Raw genomic sequence first — 17,308 nt, 5'->3', positions numbered from 1 at the left:
GGTGTCTACTGCCACCTGGTGTCAGCATACCTTTTTGACAGATTCAGAGGGACTCCTCCTGAAAGATTAGTTTGCCAAAAGAAAAATAAAAAGAAAGGCCCATGTCACACTTAAAAATGAACATCTCATTTGCTTTAGGACTCTAGTTCTAACGGCAATTTGAGACAAGTTATTAAAAGATGTAAAGAGAAACGTTCTAAGCATGTTCTTCTTTGAAGCAAGGGAAGATTGATTTTAATTATAGAATAGTAGTGAGCTTTATATGACTTTCTCACACACACACACACACACACACACACGAAGTCTGTACTCCTTGCCTGATCTCTTCTCTTGTTTTATAATAAATGATTAGTTTCCTTTATAGGAAAACACAAAGTGGGTTCTCCACAGAGTCTGTGATCTTCTGGAAGGAAGCCACTGTCAGTCCCAGGACGCCAGTATATCCAACACCGTTGTGCTATCGAAGTTCTAATATCCTCTTGCTCTACCTCCCGCCCCCTACCTCCCGGTACCTCTGCAGGAAGGACACATCTGTGAATCCTCTGGCATTACTTCAATTCCTTACAGCTGTAAAAACCACTGCATGGAAAGAAAAGAACATTTCCTAGACTGGGAATCCCCAGACACTTTCCCATCCCGAACAAGTGAACAGAGCTTTTGCTCTGATGAATTATACCCCGTTAAGGAGAGCAGAGAGAGGAAAACAGCGCCGAGATGACTGTGGTCTACGAATGGGCTTTGTGGCAGTTCCCATTCATTCTTCTGACTTCTCTCCTGCCCTGACTTAAGAGCCCTGCTTTACTGGGAGGTTACACTTTCTTGTTACTATTTTATCCAGGATTGGGTCTGCATTAGGGAAAAAGCCCATTGCTGATGTTTCATACGCAGTGACTAGGTCTTCTCTTTCCCCAGTATGACCCACAGAGCCCAGCCCACCTCCTTGCCTCTCCCATCCCAAGGCTGCCAAAGTTTTTCTTCAGTGTGGCCCAAGGCAGCAGTGGGGAGCAGATTTGATATTGGCTGCTGAGGGTCTCCAGGGAGCCTTTGAGGTGGGGGATGGGGGGGGTGGGCATCTGCCTATTCCTCCTGGATGTCTCGGCTGGCATCCGGGACACGAATAGACAAGGCAACATGAGGCCGGGAAAGTAAGGTGAACAAGAGAAACGAGAAGAGAGGCTTGAAAATACTCGACATTTTCCCCTCGGGGAAGTCTCTGTGTGAATCCAAATAGAATTCAAATGACTTTCCATCAATTTTTCCACAGTACACTATCTCCCTAGCTTCTAGGAATTTCTCCATAACACACCAGTGAAGGAGAATGCAAAACATTATTAAAGGGAATTATCTAATTTAAGGACAAGTCAATTAGCAACTCTAGGACTTAAGACACATTAACAATGCAGCCAGCTAAAAATTTTATGTGATTCATAATTAAATTACCTTGCACCTAAACATATTTGATTAATGAATTAAACCAAATTATGCTGATCACAAAGATTAAATTAATATTTAATTAAATATCACATTTTTCTTTTTTTAAATATCACATTTTTATGCCAAATCAGCCCACGAGGGGTAGAATTGATTTGTGAATAAAAATTAGCAAAACCTAAAAAGTTTCCCAAAAGAGAAAAAAAATTTTTTTGGCTAATTTCTTACAAAGTTTTTCAATTTTTCAGATGATAGTTTACTATTTAAAATGTTGAATTGGATAAAAGACCAAAATAAAATAAAAATAAGAGTCTAAAATCCTAGACATCTCAAAAGTAAATTCTAATTCAGAAAAACTATAATTATTATTTTCACTTTATAAGAATATTTCTCATACTTATAATAGAATTTGCCCTGTGGAATTTATCATATAATAAAGAAAACCCCAAAAAGGTACCATTTCCTCAGAGAAATGTCTACTTTGTTCCCTTTCTTCTCCATTGTCACAAACACAGTGGTGCTTGGAAGGCTGCATTTGTATGCTATGTGACCTTATTCTTTGTCCTTGAGGGAAATACTCATATTTCTTTGGAGGGTGAGGGGGAAATACAAGGAGTCAAATTTATATACAATTTATGTATATGACTTTTCATGATATCAAGGCAAATCTCTTTAGTCCTGTAATGATTCAAAACTAAGGTCACAACCACAGTCATGACTGTGTTTTCAGGTTCATTTTAGAAATTCCACCAATGACATAAAATATATAAGCAAAAATTTACATGGGTGAGATATCATATGATTGCCATTTTCTTCTTTATTCATTTTAATATTATTTAAATGTCATACAATGAACCTATATTACTCTTAAAAGACAAAAATGCATTTTTATTTTTTAAATTTATTTTTAATGTTTATTTACTTTTGAGAGAGAGAGAGAAAGAGAGATTGATTGCGAGCCAGGGTGGAACAGACAGAGAAGCAGAAGCAGGCTGCAGGCTCTGAGCTGTCAGCACAGGCCTGATGTGGGGCTCGAAACTGCGAGCAGCGAGATTATGACCTGAGCTAAAGTGGGATGCTTAATTGAGCCACCCAGACTCCCCCAAAAACACGTTTATAAAAAGGATTTCAGGGGCACCTGGGTGGCTCATTCTGTTAAGCGTCCAACTCTTGGTTTCAGCACAGGTCATGATCTCATGGTTTCACGAGTTCAAGGCCCATGTCCAGCTCCGTGCTGACAGCATGAGCCTGCTTGGCTGTCTCCCTCTCTCTCTCTGCCTCTCCCCCACTTTTGCTGTCTCTGTCTCTCTCAAAATAAATTAATTAAACTTAAAAAAATTTTTTTTAAAAAAGATTGCAATGGAGTCTTCTCTTATACTATCTCATTTAGTGTCACCAATGAGAAAGAGTTGACTTTTAATTGTTCCAGGGATTTATCAGTGATAAGCTATCCAATTAGTTCTCCATGATGTAAGCAGGAGAAGATATCAGCAATCAGAGAGATAAGTAGCTAAACTGAGGACAAGATTCTCTAGGGAAAGAAAGGGACACAGGACAATAACACACGGTGCCAGTACTGGCTGTCTACCATGTACAACATGGCACTGCCCATTGACCTTGGTCCTTGGAGGAGAAGCCCCACCAGGCCATTACTGTCCTACCTATTCTATAGGTAAAGAATCTGAAACTCAGCTAGCCACCAGGGTCACACAGCTAGAACACCGCAGAGTTGAGATTAGGTCCAACTCGGCATCACTCAGCACATTCTCTGTCCATTGCTTCCTAAAGCCTCTCTGAGGTTTGGTCCTCATCGGAGATCCCATGGAACACAATTACCTTTCTATGTTGACCTTGTTTATCTTCTTTTTCCTGTCACATGTATCCTTGAAAGAAAGGAAGAAACCCGAAATCTATCCAACATTGGCCACCCTCACCCTCACTTGAAAATGCAGGAAGGCGCACCTCGTGGTTGGGGCACGAGATCATCAGCAGGATGCGTGACAGGCAGGTTGTCCAGCTCCACTCTACTGAGTTCCCCTGCCTCTTCCAGGAAAGAGTGGCTGGCCGCAGAGGGGTGCCCTGCCACTACACCATGCATGGCAGAACGTGAGCTCATCTCCCATCACATCTGGTGCTCCAAACCTCAGTACACAAAGATCCCGGGAGCATTCTCATAAACTCCCCAACTCTACACATCAAGCCCCTTCCACAAATAAGCAACCCCCACTATAGTGCTGTGGTGGCTGCAGCAACTTCCAAGGGCAGAAGGCAAACATTTGCCTGGCCACCTAACAATTTTGGTTCTCTCTGTTCATGACTATGCCATTTCTCATGACTTCTGCCAAGGTGTTAATCATATTTCTGTTTGCAGTCCAGGGATCATAATATGAAATAAATCACCAAAGGGAAAAGAAATAGAAATTTGCAAAAAGGGACTAATCTCTGCAGCCCTGCTCTTCAATTTTTGTTTTCAACACACTCCTTTGAAATGGGATAAAAATCAAAGGTGTAGACTATTGGGGACCTGGGAGAAGTACAGCCTTTCCTTTCTTTGTTATACAGAGAAGGGTCTAATCAAAATCTGCAACCGAGGCAGGGGAGCTTCCCAAAGAGTCATTATGGTTGCTCATCATTTAATTTAATTAATAGAAGAAATTACGGGAGCCATCAATTACATAGCATTTGGGCACATGCATTTACGTTATAATCACATTAAATCTGAATTACAACTCTTTCAGGTAGGTTCTTTTATTATCCCCACTTCACAGATAAGCAAACTAAGGTTTAGAGAGCTTAAATCATTGCTCAAGGTTGTAAAGCTGGGCTGTATTTTTAGCCCCAGAAGACCACAAAGTTCTTAATTGGTATGCCCTACTGCTTCCCCTCAGACTTTCAAGTGATGAGTATTTAGATTCCAAACAAAGCCTGGTTTCTCTGCCTAGCTCTTCAACTCACTCCGAAGTCTTACATTAAGATTTTTCAATTTAAAAAGCCATGCAGGGGCACCTGAGTGGCTCAGTTGGTTAAGTGTCTGACTCTTGATTTTGGCTCCAGTCATGACAGTTTGTGGGATCAAGCCCTGAGTTGGGAACATCTACTGTCAAGTGAGGAACCCACTTGGGATTTTCTCTGCCCTCCTCTGCTCACACACGTTCTCTCTATCGCTCTCTACTCCCCACCCCAAAATAAACAAATAAATAAACCTTCTTTAAAAAATGATCTTTCAATTTCAATAGACAAGGGTGGGGTCAGTCTAGGGGGTGGTACAGGAAAGAGGAAGAAGGGAACCCAGGGATTCAAATTATAACAGGAAAATGGCTTGAAAGAGCTAAACGTAGGAGTTGGACCCAAATGGTTTGGCAGACACAGCCATGTTTAGGGGTGTGTGATGACAGGGACAGTCCTTTTTCCACTCCACTTTGAGCTGTCTTTGTAGAACTTTATCTTTTATGTCCAAAGATCAAATAAAAAAAGATCACATTTAACGAGAACTAGGGGAAATAAACTGGTGGCAATTAAAGAGTAAAAATAACTTTTCTGTGGCTTCAGACCACAGGAGTTTTCTCATTTTAAGAGGCACAGGCAAATCACTTAAACAAGGCCTTTTGGGCTGTGTCTTCTCATGTTTCCTCCCACACCCATGGTGGTTAAAGTTATAGACAGTCATAGCTCTTGAACCCATGGAATTGTGTAATAAATGGAAGTACAACCAGGCCAGACTCATCAACTCACAAATTCAGCCTCGCAGCATGGAAGAAAAGGTTATAGAATCCATATTCTCAATGAGAGACCTCTCTTCTTCCATCTTCAAGCCTTCTTTCTGCTCTCCCCTAAATTTGGTTGTGAAGTCTGATAGTTGGCTAAGATCTAAGGAATCCTCATTTCACTGCCTTGTTTTCCACCTGCAGATGTTTGGGACTAGACCAGGAGGCAGACCTGAACTGTTCCTCGGGCCTCAAATGACCAAGCTCACTCAAACACCCAAGTCACCCAGAGTTGTTTGAGATTCCCATCTCTATCCTAAACCACTGTAGTTTAGACAGAATTTGGGAAGCACTCCTCAGTCTTAGAGTCAAGCTAACACCTAGAAAAATCACCAGCCTTCCAGTGAGCCTGCAGACACAAAAACAGAATGATCTATAGGAGACAGCTCTGAAATACTCCCTACAATTTCTTTATTTGGGACACAATGTGGTACTCAAAATAAGATCAGTCTCAACACAAGAAAGAAAAAGTGTTTATCCTGTGACTTGGGGTCCCTTGTTTTGTATGCCAGAAGATTTGATATACTCTGTTTCAAGATCAGGTCAATCCTTGGTCTGTAACCCAAACCATCCCCCAAAACACTGTACTTACCGGTAGAAAGTGGCATAGTCCACAGTTGAGTGGCAGGTCTGAAACTCCCAGGATTTGAGTTTCTGGCATTCTCGATGAGCTCGGAGCTTTACCTTCACTGTCCCTTGACACAGTTCAGGCACTGGTTTTTTTCGAGGTCTGTTGCAGAACTCATTGGATTCTACCCTCCAGGACTCAGCAAAGTCATCCACATCAAACTTGAAGTTTCCGTCTCCACCAATTAAATCATCACGCTTATGTCCATTGTAGTTGCCACAAAGACCACAGAGTTTGCCCTTGAGATGAGGGGCAGCCATGACTTCGACAAAACTGTCTCCATCCCAGGATATTTCCAAACCTGGAGTAAAAGGAGAGGAAAAGAGGATCAACCACTTCTAAACCCACCAATTATTCCCAAGTGCATATATGTAAGGACACAGTACATATGACTAACCTCTAACAAGGAACACTAAGTGTCTATCCAAATTCCTGTTACTGTTTAATCTCACCACACTAAATGTGGTATGACATTACATGAGTCACTTACTTTTTGGGGTTCAGAAGTTTTAAACTGTATAAAGTTTGTCCTAACCTGATACCTTATGTACCCTGGCTTGCCTTGCAGAGGACTCTTCATTGACCGTGGTCCTCTAAGGTTTATAGTTTTGCCCTTTCCTATAGTAATTGTGTTGGTCCAACTTGTGCTTTCATTTATCCAATGATAAGTGAAATGTAGAAATGTAAAGATAACAAAGATGATAGTTTTTAACGTAATCTTCTTTTTATCCAAAATTCCTCCATGCAATTATACCAAATGTCAAATGAAAATTTCCAAGTTATTTGTTATAGTGGAAGTATCGAGGTAATAAATATATAGCTTCTGAATAGATCCTATTCAAAGGAGAACACTTATATAAACACAAATGTTTGCCTCCTCTTTGTTTTACAGACATCCCTGAAACAAGGATGGCTGTTTAATCAATGTTTCCTAGGGTTGAGTTGTTGTGGAACCCTTCCAACCTTCATAGCCCCAAGCTGATCATAAACTTCAACATTTGAGAAGGCACTGGAGGCTACCAGGCCATGGGGGAAAGTTTCTCGTGTGCTAGATAGAATCAGCAGGACAGTACAATCTTGTTCACCAAGGTAATAATCTTCACTCCGGAAGGCAGAAAATATAGGCTTCTCTTAGTTTGCTGAACTGACCATCTAAAATATTGGAGGCTCTGTCTGTAAATATTCATGTTTTTTCAGATACGCTAGCCCAAGACTTCCAAGATCCATCAGCCGATGAAATGACCCCATTGAATAGAATTTCTATATCACATGTAGGACAGCCAGGTTATGTGGTCACACAGCACAGATCAGTCTGACTAAAAGGTCAAGAAGAAATGTTCTCATGTACCTCCTGATATTGTATGTGAAGACACTGTGCATTAGATAAAGTTGAGGACTTTTATGAAAAGCCTTTTGAGGTTCATTCCAGTGCAAATGACAAACTCTTCTTTCTGGTCAGAGTTTTTCTTTATGTTTCAGGTGTGCATTGGAAGCTTTTCTTACTCTTTTCCTGATATTACCCTGGCAGTGCCTGAGTTTCCCAGCAAATAGACAAAGTAGGTACCAGTTCTGTGACATGAACACCAGGAGAACATCTACAAAAAGCTGATATTCATTTCTGCCCTAGGACTTCTCCTTATTCACTGTCACTGTCTCCTAAGAGTGACAACCCAAAGAAAAAGTTTTTGTTTGTTTTTTTTTTAACAGAAAAAGTCTTCCCATGTATGTATTTTTAAGTCTTACCCTCTTGGGTTTCTAACAAAATCTAGTCTTTCATTTGGCCTTTTACTGAGCCTCTGGAAAAAGCAACATGACTTTCCTCTTAGAAGACCTTGCAAGACTAGGTTGGTGGACAAATGTCCAACAGATGCTCAGAAGTTGGGGGATAAGGCAGTGATGGGAAAGAGAAGGTCAGAGGAGGAGGGAATGGATGTCGTCTGGATATAAAATTGGCATAAGACAAAATCAGAGTGATGTCAGATTAGTAAGAAATGCCCAGAAGTAAGATTCTAAAGCCAATATTCCCTAAGTCAGAACATGATCCAAGAGGAGAGAAGGCTGGCCAAATAGCATTCCTGTGAGTAGGCCACACAACTGCCACAAGAAAGAGTTACAAATCCACGTTAGGGAGTTATTGACAGAATAAATCTGTGCTGTAAAACTAGGTTTCTCAAGAAATAAACAGGCCCATATGGAAATCACTGTATGGTACATGAAAGGAATGGAAGTGTTCTTAGTACAAGGCAAATGGTAGAGAAGACCTCTTGGTATGGAGAAGAAGTTGGATTCAGAAAATTAAATAGAGTTGGATAAAGAAGCAAGAAAGAAGGTCATAAGAAAGTCTCTCTTAGAGAGAGGCAAACCAAGAAACAGACTCTTAACTATAGAGAACAAACTGATGGTTACCAGAGGGGAGGTGGGTAGTGGGATGGGTTAAATGGGTGATGGGTATTAAGAAGGGCACTTGTTAAGAGCACCAGGTGTTGTATGTAAGTGATGAATCCCTAACTTCTACATATGAAACTAACATTACATTGTATGTTAACTAACTGGAATTTAAATAAAAGCCTGGAAAGGAAAAAATCTCTCTCAGGAGTAATTTGATGAAGAGAATAGAGTGATGGGGCAAGATGATCAGAGAAAGGACACACTGTGAGATTATCCACACACTGGACTGCCCTCCTCTGTGGATCTCTGTGACACAATGGTGTCATCTCCGACAACTACAATTCTCCTATAAAGTGATTTATATTTTTTCATACCCCATCATCGAATACATTATCTGGCACCTAGTGTGCACTCACTAAATGAATGAATTACCCTGTAAATTGATACATTTTGAGTTGAATCTGCAAAGCCAGAGAAATTGTGAATTTCATGCTAGTTAAGACACTGAAATAACAATTTTGAAAAAAAGACAAGCAAACTATAATATGATTTGTAATAAACTCTCTAAGGTATAGAAGAAACATGACCTCACAAGCCTGTAGCCAGGCAGCTGCCCAGCAAGAGAAATGAGGGAAGAAAATCAATTCCATACAGCATTCTAACTTTTAGAGCATAATTCCAAAGACTTTCCATGTTGCAAAATTTTCCAAACTGCAAATCTCTTTCCTAGACAGTAGGCAAATACTATTCTTCCAAATGCCACAATGGTTGAGAATTTATATCCAAAGGAGTTCCAACATCATTACTGACAATGATATAACAAATTTGAGAGTTTGGGCAACTGAGTTCGTGTGAAATCAACTCACAGTGGACAAGCCAGTCATTATGTTCTTTTCATGCAATGGATTGCCTGTCCGTTGCATGTCTGGGAAGATGCAGACCCACCGTTTTTAGCAAACTCTTCTCAAAACTCTTGACCTCTCAGTCATAAAACATGGTCCCAAAAGTAAGAGAATAATTTGTAATTCACTCTCTCTTCCTCCTCTTTCCTTTGTTATTATTATATTAAGAGGATTTTCACGGACCAATGCTAAGGGATGACTTACCCAACTACAGATGGCTTTGTCTACTGCTATATCATATACATATGTGTTTGCATGATTATTATTACCCTCTACGTGAGTAAAATCCATGCAAAGTAAATTACAATAGTGACAGGCAAAAAAAATGAGTAAGTTATAAATGAAGAAATTGCTCTTTCAAAAGACATTTTAAATAGGCATCTTACGAGATGAAAACATTGTGGAAGTGTTTGAGAGGCCGGGGTTAGTTCTTTCTACAGCTGGGATGAGTTTCCCAATTCCTCTGCACGGGAAACTGAGTAGAAATAACTGGCAGAGTCAGAAGGCCAAAGCCAAAGCACATGTCCCATCTGGAGGTGTAAGCAGCAGCCACATTCCTTCCACTGCATAAAGCGCCTTCCAATTATCCCTTCTCACCAGTGAATGTTTTACCAACTTGTTTTTCACCCTTCAAATGTATGAACAGTCTCCACACCACTGGTTTTGGGGTTGTGTTTTTTTGTTTTGTTCTGTTATGTTTTGTTTTTTGAGGGGGAGAAGTCATTGTTCTTTTATTTTCTTGCTGTTTTTGTTTTGCTTTGTTGTTGTTTTGTTTTTGTTTTGGGTTTTTTTTTGGTTCTTCTTTTTTTTTTTTTTTTTTGGTCATTATTGCTTTTGCTGTTGCCCAACTTAAAGACAGAGGAGGTACAAAATCTATAGACATACCATAGTAATGCTTAAATATGGATGGTTTTTCTGTTCAGATTTTATACCAAAGGAAAAAAAAGAAAAAATATATATATATATAGTCTCCAGGTTCATAAAGTGTAGAACTCTACCAAAAATAAAATAAAAAACCACACTCCCACGTGTTAATGCCTTCGGGTGGAGCTGACGTAACTCTCTCAGGTAGAGTTGATGAAGTGAACAGATGGCAGAAAGGAAATATTTTTAAATTATTCACTAAGTGCCAAGAGTTGGGGTAGGAGTGTGATGGGGGTGGGCAGTGCTTTCTCAAGCTACTAAACCAGCCCCGTGCCCTCTGTACCACCCCGGTTGTTATTAGGTAAGGCAGCTACAGCCTAATCCCACCAAGCCACACGGCCACCTGTGCTCCTCTGCCAAATGATTCCGTCATGAAGTGCGGAGTTCATAAAACACAGGGGCCAAGAGTCACTTCTCCCCACTTCCCAGCCTCCGAGCTGTAGGCTTGATATAAACTGTTATTTTGAAAAAAGTTCTCTTTGATCATATGAGGCTTACAAAATTACAAAAATAATCTATGGGAGAAGAACACTCCAAGGATATACTGTGATATTTTAAGTAGACAATCAATAGGTGATTAAAAAAAAAAAATATCCCTAAGGCGTAGTACAGACTGAGATTGGTCTTGGGAGAAGACTAGTATCTGGAAATGGAAGTGTTCCACTCATAGGATAATCTCAAAGCACGGTTAGTGCCCAGAGGAATACAGTTCTTCCCTAGGAAGCAGAAAGTTTATGCTACGGGTAATTATTCAGCTGGGTATTAAGGGCATCACATGACTTACTTGCATCATGGTAATAGAGATGGAAAGAAGAAAGGAAATTGTAAAACTGAGTTCAAGGCCAAGAAGAGTTAAAGTCACTAATCTAATTATGGTGTTTATGATCTATTATTATTTTCCTAGCAGCCTCATCCTTTCACTAATTTTTACAATGTGGAATCCTTACAAGAGTACACTTATTCCATACGGTATTGCCAGCTATGAGGGGAACAGTATCGAACCTCCTAGACTGTTAGCAATCTTCCAGTATCCAGGATCCCTTTGAAAATTGGGCTGTGGTTGACCAATAATTTCCATATCAGTAGAATCCATTGTGTTCAGCTGGCATGCAAACAGATAAGCAAGGTGCTTCTAATTAGTGCTGTATAATAATGAGCTATCTTGTGCACAATTTACAGGGAGCCACAAACTGTAGCCTTCGTTAAAAGAATGAGCTGAGGCCTATGTCTACAGAGTGACATGGCATTTGAATAAAACAACAGGTGTCTGAATTTTCTGAGGAGGACTAAGCCCTCTAAAATTGAATAAATAGATCTCTTCACACCTGCTACATTCAAAGTGAAGTTGGGAATCCTCCCTTTATAGAATGTTCCAATACATTAATATTTAAATTTTTCTCACTGCAACCATGTTATGCTCCCTAAATAAAAGCTCCCTAAGCTTCTCCTTGGCTTGCTGCCTTTGTTTAGCTAAGCTGGCATTCCATAAACTCAGATCAATTTGTCAAATGTATTTTGGCTTGAAGTGAAACAATTAACAAGGTTCTGAAGGACAGCAGAGAACAGACTCTATAGTGCTTCAGAAGTGCCTGCTCTATCAAATATTTCCCTTTTGGATCCATATTATCTAAAGGAACTGGAACATAATTGACGCTTTGACACTGTTAAATTCTCACAAACACAAAAAGCAAGAAACATACTGATTTCCTCAAGTATCCTGCTGACCGAAAGAGCATACACCAGGAGAACATGAAGTTCAATATCCAAAAATATGCATTAACCAAAGGTAGCATGGAAGGAACCATGATATAATTGAATGTGTAAATGAGCTGAATTCATTTTGGGGGCCGCTATTGAAGGACTGCGTTCTGCTTCTAAGATGCCTCGTTAGCTATGCCATCCCGCAGGCAAGAATTTGAGCCTTCACCGAGCCCCTGGAGTAACCTGCTAGCAACGATGAACAGTTTGGCCTTGGGGGGGATGTGTCTAACAGTGGAGTGGAATAGAGGGCCCAGTGGGTCTCAAGTAACATGGGATGCTGAGAAAGAGTAGTGGCAGCACCTCCGTGTACCCAAGCCTGGGGGACAGTGCTTTCAGAGCAACCTAAGCATCTTCCAGTGGAGCTCATGGTTCTAGACATCAACCCAGCAAGTACCTTCCCCACGGTCCAGAATGGACAGCACTGCTGGTCACACAGCCACGCACACTCCCATCTGCACACACACACATTTGTGGTTTCCTTTTGAGGATTCCCCGCCCCCCCCCCCCCCCCTCCTTGGACAGATGCTAACAAGAAAACTCTTCCTCACAGATGTGAAACTGCACATTATTGGCTGAGCTGGGAGAAACACTGACAGTTCCAAGCTGGACATCAATGTCCTAAAACTGCAACAAAACATGAGAAAGAAGTTATTTGGAGCGCACAAGTGCTATTTTCGGAACGAAGATGTCAGCAGATTACAAGGGTGGTGTGACTGGTGCCGGACTGCAAGGCTCCGCGGTTTGCAGATTTCTCCAGCTATTTTGTGGTATCTTCCAGGTCTCAGGCGGAAGCCCTGGTGAGCAGGGATGAGGCAACGCCTGCTGCAGAAACACTGAGGCGGCGTTGCTGTGCGGGTTCGTGAGGCAGAGGCGACAGCCAGAGGGACCCAGAAGCCCACCTGCTTTGGTCGTCACTTTCAAGAGGTAGCCATCCAGGTCGATGTGGAACTGCGGCGCCTGGCAGGGCAGCGCGATGCGCGAGCCGTTCCAGCGCACGGTCAAGTGCTGCTGGAGGCTGACGGTGCTGGAACCCAGCACCAGGTCCACAGACTTGGTCCAGGAGAAGGAGCGGGTCCTGCGCGCGTCGTTCTTCACCAGCACCTGAAAGGGCGAGGCAGGGGAGGAGCAGTCTTTTGTCAAAACGTACTGACACGTCCCCTGAAAGTTAAATGTCCGTCCGTCAAAAGTGTTGTAGTGGGGATCTCCGAATACCGTGCAAACGCCAGGCTCTGCGGATGAGTGAGAGACAAAAGCAGGTCATAAAGGATTCAAAGGATTCAAAGAGAAATCAGGGGTCCCTGCAATAAACCTGGAGGGAGCACCTGCCAGGCAAGGGAGGGTCTTAGCAGAGATGCACTAGTGGAAATCAACTTAAAAAAAAAAAAAGAACTGGTTGTTTTCAAAGTCTGTGCCAAACCTCACAGGGCATGCAATATTTCAGGTACTTTTATACGTGAAAGTTATTTATAACACTTCCAAGTTTTTAAACCATCTCTGTTTTGGAGCCTTGATATACTACTATGGTCTTAACATAAGCTATGGAGAAATAAAACTAAGATAATTTTGTGCACAGAACTGGCCTCACTGCATAACACATATAAACAAAACCTAAATAAATAAATAAATAAATAAATAAATGGCAGCAACATAAATGACAATAGAGCAAAGTAATAGTATTATTTCCATTTAACTGATTCAAAAACATGTGGAAACATCGTATTCTAAATGTCTTCATGGGTCTTCATTTCTTAGAGGTATTGTATTTCATTTTTTAGAGGTATTATATTCAACACCCATGTATTTACTAAGGACCAATAAATAGAATTGCCAAATAGATACATGTTTAAATACCACTAGGAAACAAAGTACTAATAAAATTAATAGTCCCTGTGTTTTTTACAAATATAAGGTTCGATATTTTGATCTGTGTATCAAAATCTAAAATTGGGGAAAAATAAATTGTAAAACCCATCATTTAGTAGATTTAGGAAATTCCAATGCATTCATCACTTCAAAATACCATTCATTCAAATATTTGTGAAACCCAGGTAAAGTTTTACACTTGGAGCATCTCAAAAAGTTTTAGAGAAAATTAAACATCGTTTCTTTTTCTTAAACAATATTTGGCATTGATTTGTTCTCCACGTAAAGATTTTTTATCTGTTTTCAGGGAGGCATGAACAACCAGGAAATGAGGAATTCATTTAGGTAAAGCAGCCAACATGATGAAAGAACTATAATCAAAAGATCAATTTCCAGTTAACACCAGCATAGGTCAAGAATATGAAACTATCCTAAAAGCAATTGCTCTGAATATGTAAGAGAATAATTAAAAGTCAATACAGAGGGAGGATGTGCCAACTGATCTGATAGGACCAATGGGATCCAAGGCAACCATGTGCTTTTAATTTCTAAAGTGTTTGGAGAGTAATGTTGTTTTGTATTATGATACATTATATCATTACATATGTCAATTACATTGGACTCCATATAAATCACATGTATTTGCAATTTGGTAAATTAACTGCCTGTTCTAAGTTAGCTTTCCTTGTCAATAACTCATAGAGGCTCAAAAAGATACAGATTTTTGTGTGTAGGATAGTTCCAATGAACAAATACTTCAAGGAATATATAAAAGGCACTACTTGGGGGAAGAGGGTGGAAGACCAGGGTGGGGAGAGAAGCTTTGAGAGCTCAGTGACAAAATTTTAATTTGCCCTCCATTTCTGTTCCTTTCTTGTCCTTAATCGTTTTTTCCTTGTGACTCCAACTCCACCCCCCACTTTCCTAATCCTATATCCACCCCCAACTAGTGTTCCCACCTATCTAACCAATCCATAATGCATGTTCCAGTCCTCTCTCCACACGATTGCTTTCAAAATTGTCCCATCACACATTTCCCTCACATTCTAACAAATGGAATCTCTCCCTGGCATGAAAATGCTGGGTTTTTTCATTGACAGGGGGCAAGGCAGTTCTTGGGACACCTTGCCACCAAGTGGCATCAGGAAAATTATAGTTCTGGGTTAATACTATCGTGTGCCACAAAAAGACTTGTCACATGACCACCAGATGCACCAAATTCAAGAGAAGGGCTTTTTCAGAGTTTTTAACACACCCAAGAAATCACCCAGAACCAATCAAGGCTTTTGAGCTTTCGAGCTTGAAACAGATGGATCTCAGCCTGGAGAGGCCAAGGCACTAATGGAGGAGCTGAAATATTCCAGAAGAAATCCTCTCTCAGCTGGGAGCAGGATGAGGAAATGCCTACACCACCTGCCCAGAGCCTGCAATTGGCAATCCTCTCCTTGCACCATGGACAATCCAGGGCTTCTGCTGGTTTTCTGACAACTGCAACCAAATTATTATTAATAAAACCAGTAAGAGCTAGCATTAACCAAGGAATCACTACCTCCCCTAGTGCTGTTCTACATGCCTATTGATCCCGGATACATTGTAAGAAAATGGATATTTAGATTGTCTCCTAACATTAAACAAACAGCTAAGCCCTTGGTAGTAAATCCATAACATGAACTATTATCTAGTCATTGAAAAAGTTTATGAATCATGTTCACGATTAAGGAAATACTTATGACATGTTAAGTGAAAAATAGGAAACAAATTTCTGTCTACAGGATCATCTTAACTGTGTTAAAATAAATACACACACACACACAGAGACTGTAAACTGTGGTTATTTCTGGGTGGCAGAACCATGAGTGATGCTCTTCCTTCCTTTCTTCCTTTTGCTTTTCTGTTTTTTGTTTTTGTTGTTATAATTTTGTTTTTAAAGTCAAAATGTGAGCGCTTGTACATAAGACCAGTTAAATGACTGAGCAAATCCTCAAAGAAACAACAGAAAATATATAGCCTATGGTGGCCCCAGGGAAGGCTGAGCTTACTCATAGCTGGGCAGAAAGCAATGAGGGACATCCAGGGGGACCAGGCAAGGGAAATCATGTGTGAACAAGGCTGTCAGGAAAGATATTTTTCAAGAGGCCCTAACTTGTGGAAGAGAGGGGTTTGGAGATCAGAATGATTTTTCTGTGTAACAGCAAGATAGAAGAGGCCAACAAAATTTCATGACGAGGAAGATGCTTGAGAATTATGTGTTGCATTTGGGGACATTTGTATCATGAGCTAAAATAATTTTGAAACTTGGGCCCTTTTTCCTGGCACCTCAAGGTCCCCATGCCAGATCCTGCAGGAGCAATGAGCATGTGCACTGGAGGATGGCTTAAAGTGCGAATCTCCAGGGACACACAAGCCACCTAGCTGGAAAGGACAAAAGCTAGACAAACATTTAAGGGACACAAATGAACATTGTAAGCTCATACCATTTTTTTTCCAGCAGACCCAGTGAAATGAGCTGCAGTCCAAAAAGTCCAGATGTCTGGTCACACTATTCTGGAAAGCTTGGAGTGATGGTTAGAGCTAGATAAATGGACCATTCTATAACTAACCTTGTTTGAATGTGTCTAAGAGGATGGAGAGAAAAATTCCAATTTACAAGTAGTGGTATGTTTTTTTCTAAGTCCTTTAAATAAAATCATCAAATGTCATTTTTGGTTTGGTTTGTTTTCCTCATATGTACACAATGTCTAAGCATAAAAAAACATTAGAAGTATATAAACCCAAATATTAAGAGTGGGTTTTTCTTCTCTTAAGTAATAGAATTATATGTGACATGTATTTTCCTCTTTCTTGTTTATGTGTATTTACATTATTATTTACATTACATTTCATTATTTACAATGACTAGGTATACTTTTGGAATAAGAATATTTGCCTTACAAAATTAAAAACACTGGATTAAAACACATTGCTTTGATGTTCCATGCTTTAATAAGATTGCAACGAGAATTAAGAGAGTCAGGCTGTTTCTAAAAACATAATTCCAATATTTTTCTCTTAACCTCATCAGGTATAGGTATTTCAGCCACTGGTATATTTATTCTAATGAAATGCCTTCCTTCTGAGAGCAGTGATTATTCTCAAAACATCAGTCAAATAAAATTAAGGGAAAATTATACAGAATGTTATAAAGAAAGTAAGAGAAATCAAACAGACTCTAAACCCCTCTCCCCAAAACACAACCAAACAAAAACAAAAGAGAAAGGAAGAAAAAAAGTATCATTCATGGTTCTGCGACCAAGAAATAACCACCGTTTACAATTGTGTGTGTGTATGTGTGTGTGTGCAGTGTGTATGTGTATTTTAACACAGTTAAGATTATCCTGTACATGAAATTTTATTTCCTCGTCACTTACCATGTCGTAAGATTTCCCCAGTCATTAAAATCACTTTGAAAACATAGAAAATGACTCTCATCCTCAGTCCTTTTCTCCTGCAAAGAGGAGGGTTTCCCCTACTCATGGCACCACAGCACCACACAGATCAGCACATTTCCAGAAGTGTCCTAACCCCAAGAAAGTCTATCAAATAAAAAACGGTTTTAAACGTTTCTCAACACAAATTGCAGGGAATCAGGCCCTGTGGGACTCTGGGTC

At 40.2% G+C, this 17,308-nt stretch overlaps 1 protein-coding gene across 2 annotated transcripts in view; it reads right to left on the bottom strand.

The window, feature by feature from the left end:
- BMPER (BMP binding endothelial regulator) overlaps positions 1-17,308 on the bottom strand; it is a 253,459-nt gene that overhangs the window by 66,699 nt on the left and 169,452 nt on the right. For both annotated transcript variants that reach the window (XM_042921845.1, XM_042921840.1), the window contains exons 12-13: positions 12,698-13,027; positions 5,788-6,124 (exon numbers count right to left, since the gene is read on the bottom strand). In XM_042921845.1, the coding sequence (XP_042777779.1) occupies positions 5,788-6,124; positions 12,698-13,027 (667 nt within the window). The remainder of the gene's footprint in view (positions 1-5,787; positions 6,125-12,697; positions 13,028-17,308) is intronic.

The sequence above is a fragment of the Panthera leo genome, chromosome A2 (assembly GCF_018350215.1).
Source record: "Panthera leo isolate Ple1 chromosome A2, P.leo_Ple1_pat1.1, whole genome shotgun sequence".
Classification (NCBI taxonomy): domain Eukaryota; kingdom Metazoa; phylum Chordata; class Mammalia; order Carnivora; family Felidae; genus Panthera; species Panthera leo.
The sequence above is the reverse complement of the archived record's forward strand: the minus strand, read 5'-3'. Positions and strand labels throughout refer to the sequence as shown.